Consider the following 15,909-nt stretch of genomic DNA (forward strand, 5'->3'; position numbering starts at 1 on the left):
TCGGGAAATAGTTTCCTCCTTTGGGGAACCATAAATTTGCTATTTCCTTTATCCATAACTGTATAATATTACAACCAGTAATTTCAGAAATTTTTTATCCAGTTTGAATTATTCGTAAATATTCTTCTAATCCATGTTCATTTTAGGGATTTAATAAATGTTTCTATATTAGTCATTATGCATCCATATTTTATCAATTTTATTTCCACATATGAATTTATACAGAGCTTTTTCAAGTTGCTTTATCTACTGCACACTTGGTTTCGAATTCGGAAGAGAAATAAATAAATGTGCAAACTTTGATAACACTTTTTTTTACTACTGTTATTTTTACTAAACATGAAATATTTCTTTTAGACCAATGATTTAATTCTTTCTGAATAAGTTTAATCTTATAATCAAAATAAGCTCTTCCTTTTTTTTTTTTTTAAAGATTTGTAACATATGTTATGCCTAAAACAGTAAATGGTTCAGTTGTCCATTTTAATCCTGTATCACTAGATAAAGTATTTTCTGTGTTAATTTTAAAGCCAATCCAGACTGCTTTTGTTTTTGAAATATAAGGTTTTAATCCTGAAAATTTTGAAAATTGAAAAAGAAGATCAAGTTCACCTTTAAAACTCTTTTCAGATCCATCCAAAAAACAAAAACAAAAAAAAAACAAAACAAAACAAAACAAAACAAAACAAAAAAAAAACCAAAAAAAAAAAACCCTGAGTCATCTGCATATCGTAATTAACAAACTTTTTCCTTCTCTATTTTAATGCCTTTGATATTTTTATTTTGTCGTATCGTATGTCCTAAAATTTCTACACAAATATTAAGTAAGTAAGGAGATACGGGGTCACCCTGACGACATCCCCTGCCAATTTCAAAAAAAAAAAAAAAAAAAAAATTGAAAAGATACCATTTTGAATAACACATATAATTGGCTTTATTATAAAATACTGAAACCCATTTAATAAGGTCAGGGCCAATATTGAAAAATTGCTAAGTATTGTACATAAATTTCCATGATATGGAGTCAAATGCTTTCTCAAAATCTATAAGTAATATCATGTTAGGAATATGGTTTTCATCTGTGGCATTAATTACATCATAAATCATTCGTGTATTTTCTCCAATAAATCTATATCTTAGAAAGCCCTTTTGATTATCATGAATTAAATAGTCAAGAGCATTTTTAATCCTATTTGCTATACATTGTACATGATGAAGCAATTTTATATGTTGTATTTTAAGGAGGAACAGGGCCTTCAGCTGAAAAAGATCTAGTCAATGAATTTTTTTCATATTTTGTATATTTTTAATTTAGTATGTCCTGCATATCTTAAAGGAATTCTTGACTTGTTTAAGAGATATCGCCATACAAATATCGCTCCGTACAGTGTCTGTATTAAGATTTGGTTCTTCGTGTTTACGGGTCCATTATTGAGTCTTTAATAGGATTTTATGAACACACACACAAAAAAATATGTATAAGGACATGAAGCTCTTCAAATATTCAGAATATAAATAGTGTTTAGAATTCTTACGGCATTTTTTCATATTTTACAATGTATATGGACTGGATAAATTACGCACTTTTCAAGACTGCTTCAACGACAAAAAACGACTTGGGAAAAAATTTTGTCAATAAATATTTTAAAATTTACGCTTGAACTGAGGTCCTTCTTCATAGTAATTAATTGTAGCAATATCGTAAGGTGAAGCTTACCTCATTATCACACAGGACATAGTGGAACAAGACATAAGCGTGGTAAAAACGCTTCATGTTTACATTTTCCGAGTACGGGAAAACAACTGTGACGTCACACGAAAACTTACACAAGCGAAATGGAATATTAATTCAGATAATCTCTGCTACCAAACACGTAAAAATTATTATTGAGATTCCTGCTTCAAAAAAATTTATCACGGTGCATTGACTGTAATCTGTTTTAATATTTTAATGCTAACCAGGTAATCAACGTGTACTTGATCTCACTGCACTGAGAGATCATATATGACGTCACGGACATGTTAGATTGCAGCGTAAAGAAACAGAGGGGTGGATCAATCGATTTCACAATTTTTAAATATTTACATGGTCGTTTGAAATTCTTTAATATTTTACATAAAATGTTTAAGCTCAACAAGCAGCAGGTGATTATAGCAACGTTTAACACCAACATTAACGGTGACTGTGACGTAGTCAATTGAGTCATGTGACATGTGTCCTGTCTCCCCGTAATCTGAGTTACAGATAATTCTATCTCATTAAATCCACAAGAGTTTGTTTCGAAAAAACTCGCGATTATTCCCCATATCGAGAAGAACATTTCAATACCCACGACGCCTGAAGAGTTATGTCTAAATATAGAAAAAGCTACGTAGATGACTTTGAGTTTACGGCGGGTATTTCCAGCTTGATATAGCAAAACGTTTATTTCATGCATGGTTTTTTTAACGTAGGAACCGATCGGCGACCTTTTAATGAACATTAACCTTTTTATTTTTTATTTTATTTATTTTAACATGCATGTGTCACTATTGCCGTTTTGTACGAAAAAGGTTTGAACAATAAAAAGCACATGCAATGGCCAGTGCACCTTGCACAGTATTTTGAAAGATATACGGTAGACAACGTCCGTGAATATTAAAAAAAAAAATAAAACAGTTACTGTGTCCCATAATCACACTGTTTATGCTACATCCAAGACATTCCATTTGTTTCAGATCAAATCTTGGCCACTAAATAACAGACCAAAAATGAATCAAAATGAATAAACAATGTAAAAAATATATTATTTAAAACAATACTTTATTTTCCAAGACATCGCCTTTCAACTAAATAATGGCATTATGTCATTAGTTTTAGGTCACAATATCAAGGAAGACAATATAAATCTGCATGCGTTAAAAATATTACTCATTAACTTCTTGACATTCTCTCTCACACACACACCCTCCTCTCTCTCTTTCCCTCGCTCTCTTAAGATAGATATTTTATTGCACTTCCATACATGAAAAAAAGTGAAGAAAAAAATGCAAAAACGACCCATTCCAGGGTTCAAACCCATTCTCAGGTAAAATAATTCGTTAGGAGTCCACCGGCATAACCACTAGACCATTTCAGACACTATTTATATGTGCGTTATTATATGTACACATTTTGCATTTCGTATGGATAATATTTTTTATTCAATTTTTGTGTTTTTCAAAAATATGCCTCTTTGAAACAAAAATCGGAAATGGCAGTTTTGAAGAAAATCCCTGCCTCTTTGTGCATATATCAAATTTATTTTGTTTCAAGGGGGCAATTTTTCAGAACAACGGGGATTCCCTATTTAAAAAACAGAAAATCTGATATGTTTTGCTGTGTGACTAATTTACACTTCATTTAATGGCAAATTGGAAGTCAATATGTAGCTTCCAAATATTGTTCTACACTTTGCTGTATAAATACCGTTGTGTCTGAAAAAAAAATTAACATCGTTTTCAGTGACTTAAAATTCTTCTTTTAACCTGCTACACATTTAGGGAAAATAACAAAAGAACTGCAACACCCTCTTTATTGATCTGATTAGAAACACCCCTACTAATGTTATTGTGATTTAATTTCAACACACGTGATGTAGGTTGACCCATTCAAAGGTTATAGGGTAAGACCGGTTTTATAAATAAAATTGGCAGTAAACAGGAAATTGCTATAACCTGTTTCTTTTAAAAACATACCCTATGAAAAATGTGTTTCCAGACCTTTCTGAAAGATTTTCATAGTATTAAACAGAAAAGAGTGGGTAGATTAAAAATCACTATCTGCTTAATCTTTGCTTTTTAGATAATTTGCGGCGAAAATTGGAGCTTAGTAGTGACAATCTTTCCAAAATCGCCTGAGACGCTGGTAGAAAAAAAGTGTAGTATGTCTTCTAAAATGACAAACCTTTGTTTACCTTAAATGGCTATTGTTATTAATGCGCAAAGAGAATGTACTACGAACAATTGACCAATCGTTGAATGAATAGCAACGTTTACTGGACAACACTTATATGTTTCTATTTTACTTCGAACACGTGGTTCAGGTCAATCAGTAGACTGCTAAAAACCAATTGTGTTTCAAAAGGTTAGAAACTATAAAAGATCTCACGGTTGTTTGTAATTTTTTTTACGCTGAACTAGAAAATGTATATAATAAAACGTAGGCTGTGCCACGTTAAGAACACTCGCGCTTCAAGGATAAGGAAAACGAGCGGCATCCAGTTAAATGGACAACTCTTATTTACATTACAATACCCGTGATCACATGTTTTTGGCCAGGGAACCCACGTGACAATTTATTCACCGATAGTCAACAAAGGAATACAGACGAAAATCGCCTCACAGATGGTTTGAGAAACCTAGAATTCCACGTTTATTTAACAATAGAATTGTTTGTAATTGTGAGCATGGAAATAAAAATGGACAGATTGCTTTTCACCTACAAAATGCATGGGAAAAAATTCTTTGTGCCTTTCCGATCGCCTGTATATTTGTTTTTTTTTTCAAGCGTAAAATTCTGTTGTATCCGTAGTAACCCACAATGCAGTTCAACTCATTCGGCTGGATTGTTAGTTTAAGCCATGCTGCTACCTCATTTGCTAATATGACGCAAAAAATATAGTCCCAGTTCCCATGCAAGTATGTGTGTCCAAAAAGAATAATTGCAGAATATAATGACATAAAGAATACTAATTGAAGTTTGAATGAAATCAAGAGAGATTGAAGTATATTTCTACAGATATATATATATTATACAGTCGTGAAAACTGAAACGCAGCATAACTTTTCTGTTTACCATGTCTCCACGTGTTAGTCACTTCCTAGCCACATTTCCGTGAATAATTTACCTTATCTCGCTGTAGTCTCGCTAAATCTCGACAAAGCTACTGCGAACACCTCGGGTTTTATAATTTGCAGAACACCGAAAAATAAAAGGTTCCGAACACATAAGTAGGGGTGAGAAAGCTTCCAAGATCCTTCCAAAAAAGTTAAAAAAATTCTAACATAAAGCCATCACTACCTGGACTTTTATCATTATTAATTTGTTTTTAATGCAGATAAAGCTTCTTTAGAAGTTATACATCTTTCTAGGTTATTGAACATGTTGTCATTCAGCACCCTGATATCATCCTTATTAATTAGTTATTCAAGATCCACATCTTGTAGTTTATTATCATAGCAGGAGTATAAGTTCTTATAAAATTTTTCAATTTCTGATAAAATCGTAATATTACCGTTGCTGTGCATGAGTTGGTTCACAGTTTTATTGATAAAATTTCTTTTGTCTAAACTAAGAAAATATCTTGTTGGTTCTTCACCCTGTTCAATCCACTTAAGTTTTGTTCTGACAAAAAGCCCTTTTATATATTCTTTTCTTATTTCTTCCAAAATGTTTTGGGCAGCATTTAACTTTTCTAACATTTCTGTAGAACTACATTGGTATTATTATTTCTCAGTCATTCTAAATAGTATATTTCATCTTCAAGTAGAATTTGTTCATTTTTTAATTTCTTTTTTTATAGATCAATAATGAATTGTACAACCTCATACTCAGCAAAAAATTGTTAAAAAAACTATTGGTCATCTATGAGTAAAGATAATTGATCATTTTCTATTATATGTATACATGCTGGATTATACGGTGAGACAGCATACTGTTCCTTTACTTTTCGTGTTGTGTTTTTTACAATATTTACATAAGACTGATCCCTGAGTCATGAATTATTGAACTTCCAAAATCCTTTACCCTTTTCAAATTTGGCCAATTTAATTTCTATAAGAACCATTGAATGATCAGAATTTTACCCAGGTATACTATTGATTTCATCTAACAAAGCCATGAGTTCATTAGATAATAGGAAAAAGTCAAGTCTAGCTTTTTTATGAGGATAAGTTTTGAACCAAGTTTACCTTTTACGTTGTTCATATTTCACTCTCCAAGGGTCGGTCAAACAATGCACAATTTCATATTCAGAACCGTTTTCCTTCCTTTTTATTATTAACATTATTATAATTAAAAGTAATCTAAATTTACAACTTGAACAAAATTAAAATTTCCAGCCCAAATTAAATTACAAATTCTCCTTGAAAAGAAATTATGTCGGATACCGATTGGAAAAAAGTTTGGATCATCATTATTTAGTCCATATACATTTACGAATAAAATATTATATTTATTAAATACATTTATCTCCAGAACAAGCAAGAAACCTTCTTTATCCTTTTGTTCATTCAGGATTTTATATTCAAAATTATTGTTGAACAAAATTGCGACACCTCTAGAATTAGACTGACCAGGAGATATGTAAACATCGTAGCCCCAAAGAGATCGAACTTGTGTGTAGTCATCAAGAGTAAAATGAGTGTCTTATAAAAAAGTAATCGAAAATTTTTTTCTGCTTTAAATAGTTAAGTACGTCTCTCCTCTTTTCTAGTCCCCGACGACCTCTACAATTAAATGTAATAATATTAAAACACATTTCACTATTCCTTTACCGCCTATATTACACAATCTATAACTGTGGTTTGACATGCTCAATGTTGACATAAAATTAAAAACAATATTGTACGATACAAGGCATTTTCAAGCGGAATAAAATTTCTTTTCCAACAAACAAACATTCATACAGCTTCCACACAAAGACTAACAGACAAACTTGAAAATTAATTTGCATAATTCCTGGATGGCTAACAGGTTGACACGTTTACTGATATATGTACCTAGCTTTCAGTGTCATGGTTACAGACTACTAGTTTAACCCCATTTTCATTGACCACGCAAGTAGTGCCAGTTTAAAAATAGAGGTTTTTTTCTTAAAAATTCTTGGGGATGTATATGGGGTGGAATGGGGTTATTTTAGGGCATAGATGGAAAGGAGAGGGTCTGGAAAAAAATATAAAAATTAGAAAAATGGGAATTTGCTATTAAGTGCGTAGTAGGAAGGGTGTAAAGAGGCCTTTGTTTACCTGTTTCTCAAAGGGAAATGAAAATATGCAGGGTAGGGGTTACTTGCGATGCCATAGCAAGGCTTGTAGACAAAGGATTTTTCTGAGATCTGGAAATATTTTTGGCCTTGAATTGTTCTAGCTCTGTGCCAAATTTCAGGTGAGTAGAGGCGGTGAAATTTTTTAAATTAATTTTTATGTTATAAAGGAATGCATAGCAAAATAATTGGTAGTTTGTGTCCTATCATGTCCAATTTATTTCATCTATGTCACCGGATATGGATGTGTCCGACTTACTTAAGAAACCAAGCCCGGATCACTTCATCTTTTCCGTATTTTCTTATCGATGTCGTCGTAAATATCGAATGTAATTCTTCGACTGCCACATTGTCCATAAATGGATCCGTTGAAATACCAAGCAGTGGATATTCTCTAGTCTTGCAGGAGTCGTGTTATAAGAGCTGCGTTCTCTTGTGTCACGTCATCCGTTACTCTAACCTTGACTTCATTCTGTGAATTTAGGCCTTTACTGTCAGGTCGTTGCTTCATCACCTTTATTTTGGCTTCACTGCTTTTTAACTTGATTATAATGGGTTGGGGTTGGTCTTTCTTCCTAGGAATTCTGTGCATTGCTAAAATGTCATTTTTTCAATCTTTTCACCTACTTCCTCGAGGACTTCATTAAGAACTTGTAAGAGTTCCTCCCCTTACCTATCTTGAAAAACATGGAATTTTATATTATTCTTCCTAGAATATTGTTCATTATAATTTGCTTTAAAGACTGCTGATTTTGTCATCCATTCGTTTTCTTTTGTTCTGTTACACAAGTCATTTAACGCATCTTCTTGATTTCTAATTTCTTTCTGCAAGTCTTTGTTTTCTTGATGTAATTTCTCGTTCTCTTCCCCTAGTTTTGCTTTCGATCTTCTCTTGATAACTACTAAATAATTCTTCTACTACACTTCTAACAATTGTTTGAATATCACTGACCTTTATTGTCTTTTTAAGTTCTTTGTTAATTTCGGTCATTTTGAATTGAACCCATTGTTTTTTTGCATGGAATTTTCCTTCGTAAATTTTGGGGAGGATTCAGAGGGGAGAATTCCCCTTTGGCTGTCCTTTTGACTGACTTTTGGAGATTTACTAGTAACTAGACTCGCACCTTTACGAGTAGTAACACCAACAGTAGGCATCTTCAAATATTTGTTAATAGTATTCATGTTCTGCCTATGTACTGGTTACAAATAGATTTTACTCACTTCAATCGCTTCGATCTAATTCTTTGAAAATGCCACTTTTAGATTATACTTTAAGAAACCACTGCATGTACCAGCCCTCACCAAGCCTGTATCAGTCCCACAAAAACTTGTCAACTCGGCCGCTTCACGCTTCCCCACTCAAGAGCTCCACAAAAGTAAAGTGCGATATTAGTTTCGCTCCCTTGACTTCGCACCTTCATACTCTCGCCTTCGCATCTTCGCGCTTTGTCGTCGCATCTTTGCACTTTTGCTCATTCGCCTTCACAACTTCGCCATCGCAACTTCAACATTGCACTCTCGCATCTTTGCCCTAAAGCCGAGATAAGGAGCTTTACTAATGAATTTTTCTACACAGTGTTTTTTAAATTTAAGTTAATTGGCATTTAGAATAGGCTTGTAGACAGAAATTATATATTAGATGTTGTTACAAAACACTCTGAGGTGAACTTGATAGAAAAGACAATTGACTCTGTAAATATTGAATATCCTATGCTTTAATAATTTTAAGGTACTTTATAATTGTACTGCAAACCTACACTGTATATAGTAAAAACCTCATCTTCAATATTTACAATCCAGCTGTCATCATTTGCAATCATGCTTTCGTAATATTTTTTTCGAAAACAATTGATCTTGGTTTTATTATTTTTTTCCTTTCATTCTAATTTGTAGGGGAATCTATTCGATTACAGATACTTCACAGTTATTTAATGTCTGAACGGTCAATGGACCAGAATATTTTCCCCACGGTTTTGGGAACAGCTCAATGTGTTCTATTGCCAAAGGCCTGTGTATTTGGGCAATGCCAGTTCAATAGATCGCATGTCCGAAATTTGCAAACTATTGACTGGCGGTCAATAGATCGCCGGTCCAAAGGCGCAGACTATTGACCGGTGTCGCATAATATTTGGTCCGCCTCGTTTAAAGGTCCGGGGGGACCTAATGCGATAACATATAAGGTCCGCCTTTTATAAGAAAAGGTCCGGCCCGTATAAGAAAAGGTCAACCGAAGTTTTTAAGGTCCGGGTGGTGCAAAATGTTTTAATCTTGACTTAAACACATAAAATTAAATTAAAGAGAGTTTGTTTACATCATATGTAGAAAGAAGGATTTACCCTAGCTGTTGTGTTTATTTTTTGTACAATATATCTCTTAGGGCAGGAATTCCTACTCCTTGTTAGTGTGCTTTTAGCAATGCCGTTTAGAACAATGATTTTTTTTTTAAAGAAAATATGCCATTTATTGGGCTTGTGTTTGTTTTTCCCCAGGATTTGTTTTTTGTGAATTAGGACGATTAAAGGTGTGAAATCTGCTGGTGTGTATAGGCAATAAATCAATGAGGTGTGTGAAGTATTCGTATACCTGACAGGTACCCGCAGGTAGAGCCCGCGGTAGATAGTGCTCAATGACAATGTAATGGTCATGTGTTTGCATTAAATCAATAGATATGAATTCTTTATTTTAATAAATTAGTGTAATTTTAAATCAAAAATATATTTCTTTCAAAAAGCGCTGATTATTTATTTTATTCTTTTATGGAAAGTGGCAATTCACGGTTATCCGGAGAAAAAAATGTAATTCATGGGTTTTTCCACTTATAAAACTGACTGATCATGAGAGTCCAAGCTCCAGACAGCTCAGTATTACGTTACGCGGTCCGATAGATCACTCTGAAGTTCCTTTTATAGTTCAAAGGAATGAATATACAGAGAAAATATTCAAAATACACTATTTAATAAAACAACAAAATTAATTGTATTAGGTAATGCACTAAATTCATATTGGTTCTTATGTTTGCTATTATTCTTTTCTTTTCTAAAAAAAGTAAGATACCCGCATTAAATAACATTCCACCGTAAATCATATCTCGATACGAAACATTTCATACAATGGACCAGCTCCTGTCAGATACCAATGAAACTGTCCGAATTGCCCTTTAAATATGACAGAGTTTGAATGTCCTAAAGAAAAGGACGATTTAGGTATCTACTGAGCTATACTTAGTGTTATTACACCCCTGTGGTCTATCAGACGCGCCTTTATGCTTCTTCATAATAGATCAAAAGATGTCGGCTCTTATCAATCAAGTTTATGTGATACGTCATTTAAATGGTTTAACAATTAATTAACCTAATTAAATCTATCGCACTTAAAGCACACCACTGGCAGATCTCTTTATGACTGGAGACCATATGCTTTGGTAAGTACTTCGCCTAGATGAAATTTTATTAATTATTAAATTAAATTCTCAACTTGACAAAAAATGAATAAGAAAAACATGGACACTTTTCTACAATCAAATGGGGATTTACATTTTCGACTAAGGGGTTATACAAAACTAGAGTGTTCCAACGATCGCATTTGTCGCCTGCTTTGTCGCTTCATTAAAGATGTAATTAAATCTAAGAGTGGTCAGATATTTATCTACAAATGATAGTTCATGCATTTGCCTAAAAAAAAATCCATGGAGAGTATAAGACGGCGATAGAATCTGACAATCAAAGAAAGTATGGTTCCCAAACCCTCAAATGAATAATTAAATAATTTGAAATAATTATCTGTTATTATTTTATTAATACGCGTCTCCAACAATCCTCCATCAGATACTTCAGTCTGTCTTTACTGTAATTGTCAGTCTACACGATCCATTGTGGAATACCGATCCCGATGTATATTCATAGTATCTAAAGAAGATGGGTGAACATGACGAGCGAAAAGCCTATAGTGTGACAAACATGAAGGTGAAAAATTAAATCTCAATTATATCAAAATTTTCCTTGATATTTCATCTAACATTAAAATATACTTTATGTAAAATCTCTACAATTTGCAAAAATCTTACAAAGATTGAAATTATTTGCTTATGAAATATTGTACACGCACTAAAGAGGGCAAAAAGAGTCATTTTCTCATACTATAACACTATTTTTCGATATGAGTGGGTCTTCGTTCCATTTTTTTAAAAGTTAATCCTCGAAGTTTGCATAAAAATATACATTTTTTGGTTTCCTAAAATATGGAGCAAAGACCCACTATACCTTAAAAATATACTTTTATGACATATCATTCGCATCTTTTCGAGAAATACTTGAAGTCCATTAAGTCAGGGGGTCATATCACAAACATGATTTAAATGCCACTATTTATCAGATCTTGCGTAGTCTAGTGGTTAGCGTGCTAGTCTCGAAAGAAAATGATACTCAGGATTTTTATTGCTAGGGTTCGAACCCCCATGAATATCACATCATTCTTTTTAATAAAAGAATAAATTTTCCGAGAAAATTTCCCTCAGAAAAGTTTTGTTCATCATAATTTCATACATTTCAATAATGAGAACTTTACTCTAAATACTGAATTCACAAACTGAACATGATTTTTTTTATATATTTGAAGCTTTTTTTTTTGGTTGTTGTTTGTTTGTTTTTGTTTTTGGCAAAGTAGGAAAAAATGTCATATTTGACATGTAATATGTAATATATATGTAATATGTAATATCTTATGACAAAAAGAGCACATGCTAAATAGCATAGACTTGCCTCTTAAATACCAAAAATATGATGTATATCGGCACTATGAACTATTTTGAAAATTAAGTCAAAGGTCAAGGGTCACGAGATTGGAAACCATGGTAATTTACAAAATTCATAGTGCCAAGGAATGTATGTGCAAAATATCAAATCCATACTTTTACAGCTCTCGAGATATTAGAAGTGACACACAGACAGACAGATGCCGGGTAGAGTGATCCCTAAGTATCACTCTGCTCTGCAGGCGACATAAAAATGAACGACTACATATGAATAATTACAATATGTTTGCTTTTATTTTGATTTTAAACCTACAGAGCAAAAACATGCTTTAAGAAGTGATATAGATACATCATCAACTGATTAAAAACCTGTAATTGTAGGTGGTGAAATGGCATTTATGCCTAAGGTAGTTGCTGCGGTGGACTTCGGAGGGACTTGTATAGGTTATTGCTATACGTTTTTACGGGAAAACGCGAAAGGGTTGCACTTCCCCGAATGGGGGCCACACTGTTCCAGTAAAACAAAATCCTGTGTTCTCTTAAGCCCCGACAGACAGCTCCATTCCCTTGGTAACGAAGCGGATCGAAAATTCTTGGAATTACTGAAATCTGGTGAATCACCAGCCTGGTTTTACTGCGAAAACATCAGAAATATTCTCACAGAAACTAAGGTAAAATATACGTGTATTAATATTTCATGAACATGTCCCGCAAGAACTTTTTGTCGCTATATCTCTAGAAATTGATGTGTGGTTAAATGAATGACAGGTCCATTTTGAGCTTTTTAGCTCACCTGCGCTGAAGGCTCAAGTGAGCTTTTCTGATCAAACTGAAAGAGTGTCCGGCGTCCGTCTGTCGTCCGTCGTCTGAAAACTTTTCACATTTTCGACTTCTCAAGAAACACTGGGACAATTTCAACCAAACTTGCCACAAAGCATCCTTGGGTGAAGGCCGAAGGGGATTCAAGTTTTTTCACAGGAAGTGTCGCACCCTCTTTCAAGGGGAGATAATTAAGAATTCGTGAAAATTTGGTGGCATCTTTTAAAATTCTTCTTCTCAACAACCACTTGGAAAGAAATGATGAACCTTATGTGAAAGCTTCATTACATAACTGGACCACAAAAGGGGGTCAAAGTTTTACATAGGAATATACAGTGCTACCTCGGTATATTGCCAACATTTGTCCAAGACAGACTTTGGCATTAAAGCGAGGGTGGTAATATAGCGAATTCTGCCATTAATTACAATTCAGTGGGTAATCAAAACAAAATAAATAGGTAATGTAATTTATTTCAGCTACAATCTATTTATGTCACGTGTTTAAGGGAAGCTCTCATTTCTTTTGGAAAAAAATCATTATTGTATTATTTTTTGTTTACAATATTTTGACTGAAAAGAAATATAATATCAAAATATTGAACACATCAATTTCCTTACGTCATGCTCTAAGAATTTAATAACCCGATGACAAAGATATCAGTGGTCGTTATAGCTTCTTGGTACAAAAATGGTTTTGGAGAATTATCATTAAATTTCATGTAAATCGAAAGTAAATCATTCCACGGTCTCAAGAATTTCTGAATCAGTTAAAAAGTTCGGTTGGTGAAGCATCATGACTGACGAATGGTAAGTCACATGTCAGAATACGTCAACCTGTTATATTAAACATGTATTCTTATGTTTGCTAGTACCTGTGTACTTCTCTTTCGATGCTATTTTGATATTTCTCAATCAGACCAATATATGCCCGACAATTTAAGAAAATCTCAGTGCTAACGTAATCCCTAAAATTTTCAAGTGCGGAATTTTTCTAAAAATAGATATGGGGTTTCCTTTTTGATCGATAGAATGACTTCTTAATCTAAGGGGACATAAATGATTTTTGCATTTAATTTATTATGGTTTAGAGCATTATCCATAATACTAGTAGGTATTAATCGGCGATTTACAATCAAATAGATCGAATGTTGATCAATCTTTTCTTTCTTTTTTTCCCCCTAATCTAAATTTGTACGCTTTCTCTCGTCTGACGTTTCCATTATTGTGATGAAATAATTCTTCTATCTTATAAACACACGCCAAAGACATTGCTAACTTTGAGTTTTGTACAACGATTATCTTTAATTTAGCTGAATTCCCTGTCCAGCCAGTCATGCTTCACCGCAAGGTTCCACTGTCAAAGCACGGGTGTACTGTCCAAATTACCGACACGAGCTAGATAATTGGCATTGATATCGAGGGTTTTCCTTACATAATTTGACCTTTTGTTTCCCAAAACCAGTGGCGGATGGCAATAATATATCATACCGATGATTTCTTGTTTAATACTGTTCTCTGGTCTCTTTATAAATGTATCTTTTAGACATCTATGTGTTTTCTGTTTTTACTCCTCGGACATCTAGATGGTTGCGGTCCTGCTGTGTTGTTTACCTCCATCTTATGCCCTCTGATAGAAGTACACGTACAAAGTCTATGAATGGTGCACAAAATTTAAATGATTCTTATTTTCCGTTTTTTATATTCTAAATCAAAAATCTCAAACTTTGAACAAGTAAATTCATTTCCAGTAAACAGAATTTAAAAAAGAGCCCCATAGGCCACATCGCTGAAATCAATTAAGTATTGAAAAGTTTAAATACAAAAGTTGTCCCGACATTTGATCTCCATTGCATTGCCCTTCCCCAGGCAGATGATTTGAACACATTTTTATCTACACCACCTGAGGATGCTTCTCAATAAATTTTACTTATTATACATTACGTATACATAAATTAACGCATTCAAATCGTACACGTGTGTGTTTGTTGTGGGAGAGGGGGCTACAAAATTATCTTGACAAAATGACTGCTTGAGAACACAGTTTTCACAATTTTGTTATTTGATTTATTTTGTTCTTTTCAATATGAGAACATTAACATGATTAAGAAAAAAATCTCATAGGCCTGTCTGCAACAGGTTTGTTCTCTGATTCCAAAAATTGAGTTCTGGATTTTAATGTTCTGAAATTGGTGGAATTTGATTTTCACTTTCGAGGAACAAATTGATTTACAATTATCTACTCTTGTATTTTGTGATTGTGTTGGGCTTTTTACGCGATGTGGCCCATGGGCCTCTTGTTTTCGTCTTGTATACTGTCTTTCGTTGGATATACACTGTAGGTTCTTTCTATTGATATTCTGTCTCTTAATGGGTATACATGTACTGTCTTTCGTTGATTACACTTTCTTTCGGTGGGTACATGTATATACTGTCATTCGATGAGTATACTGTCTTTCTGTGGGTATTATTTATGGTTGATATACTTTCTTATGGAGGGCATACTTTCTTTCGATGGGTATACTGTGTTTCAGTGGGTAAGTGTGATATTGTCTTTCCATTAGTAAACTTTCAGTGGGTATACTTTCTTTCTGTGGATATACTGTCTTTTGGTGGGTATACTTTCTTTCTGTGGATATACTGTCTTTTGGTGGGTGTACTTTCTTTTGTAGGGTATAATGTCTTCCGGTGGGCATATTGTCTTTCCATTGGTAAACTGTCTTATGTCTTTTTTTGAGATTATACTGTGTTTTGGTGAGTATGCTTTCTTTCGGTGGGTTTACTGTCTTTCGATGGGTATATAATGTCTTTGTTAAAGAGAAATCATCAGAACCAGCAGCAATTTATCCTGAACAACAGTAAAAACGTCAGCAATATCAGAAATTATCAGTACCAACAGTATAATATTAGTAAATGTCAGAAATTATCAGTAGAAATTGGAACTATCAGTAAATGTTAAGCCAGTAGTGAGTGGATATTCTTAAAGTAACAATGTACATTAATGTAAGGTTCTTTTTATAATTGTATTTTAGAAGAACTTTGTTTTTAATTCTACGCCTGGAATCTAATTTATACTCGCAGTTCACTTTCATATGATGAAATTCTTCAAAATCACATTTCAGTGTTTAATACTTTTAACATTCCGGTTAACCAAGGTGAGTTCGATCTAACCTACCTATACTGGATTCCTAAAATTCATGAAAATCTTTACAAACAGAGATATATTAGCGGGTTAAGCAAATGTTATGCCAAGCTCCTATCTTTACTCCTTAAAAAAATATTTACTGTTGTATAGAATAAACTTCAGACGTACTGTTCTAAAGCAAAATTTAAAAGTGG

At 33.3% G+C, this 15,909-nt stretch overlaps 1 protein-coding gene across 1 annotated transcript in view; it reads left to right on the forward strand.

The window, feature by feature from the left end:
* Positions 1 to 12,143: 12,143 nt before the first annotated feature.
* LOC133193475 (uncharacterized) overlaps positions 12,144 to 15,909 on the forward strand; it is a 74,857-nt gene continuing 71,091 nt past the window's right edge. Inside the window, exon 1 of the mRNA XM_061329439.1 lies at positions 12,144 to 12,425. Within this exon, the coding sequence (XP_061185423.1) occupies positions 12,144 to 12,425 (282 nt within the window). The remainder of the gene's footprint in view (positions 12,426 to 15,909) is intronic.

This window comes from Saccostrea echinata, unplaced genomic scaffold, assembly GCF_033153115.1.
Source record: "Saccostrea echinata isolate AGI-Se365-2 ecotype Australia unplaced genomic scaffold, CSIRO_AGI_Sech_v1 ptg000027l, whole genome shotgun sequence".
Classification (NCBI taxonomy): domain Eukaryota; kingdom Metazoa; phylum Mollusca; class Bivalvia; order Ostreida; family Ostreidae; genus Saccostrea; species Saccostrea echinata.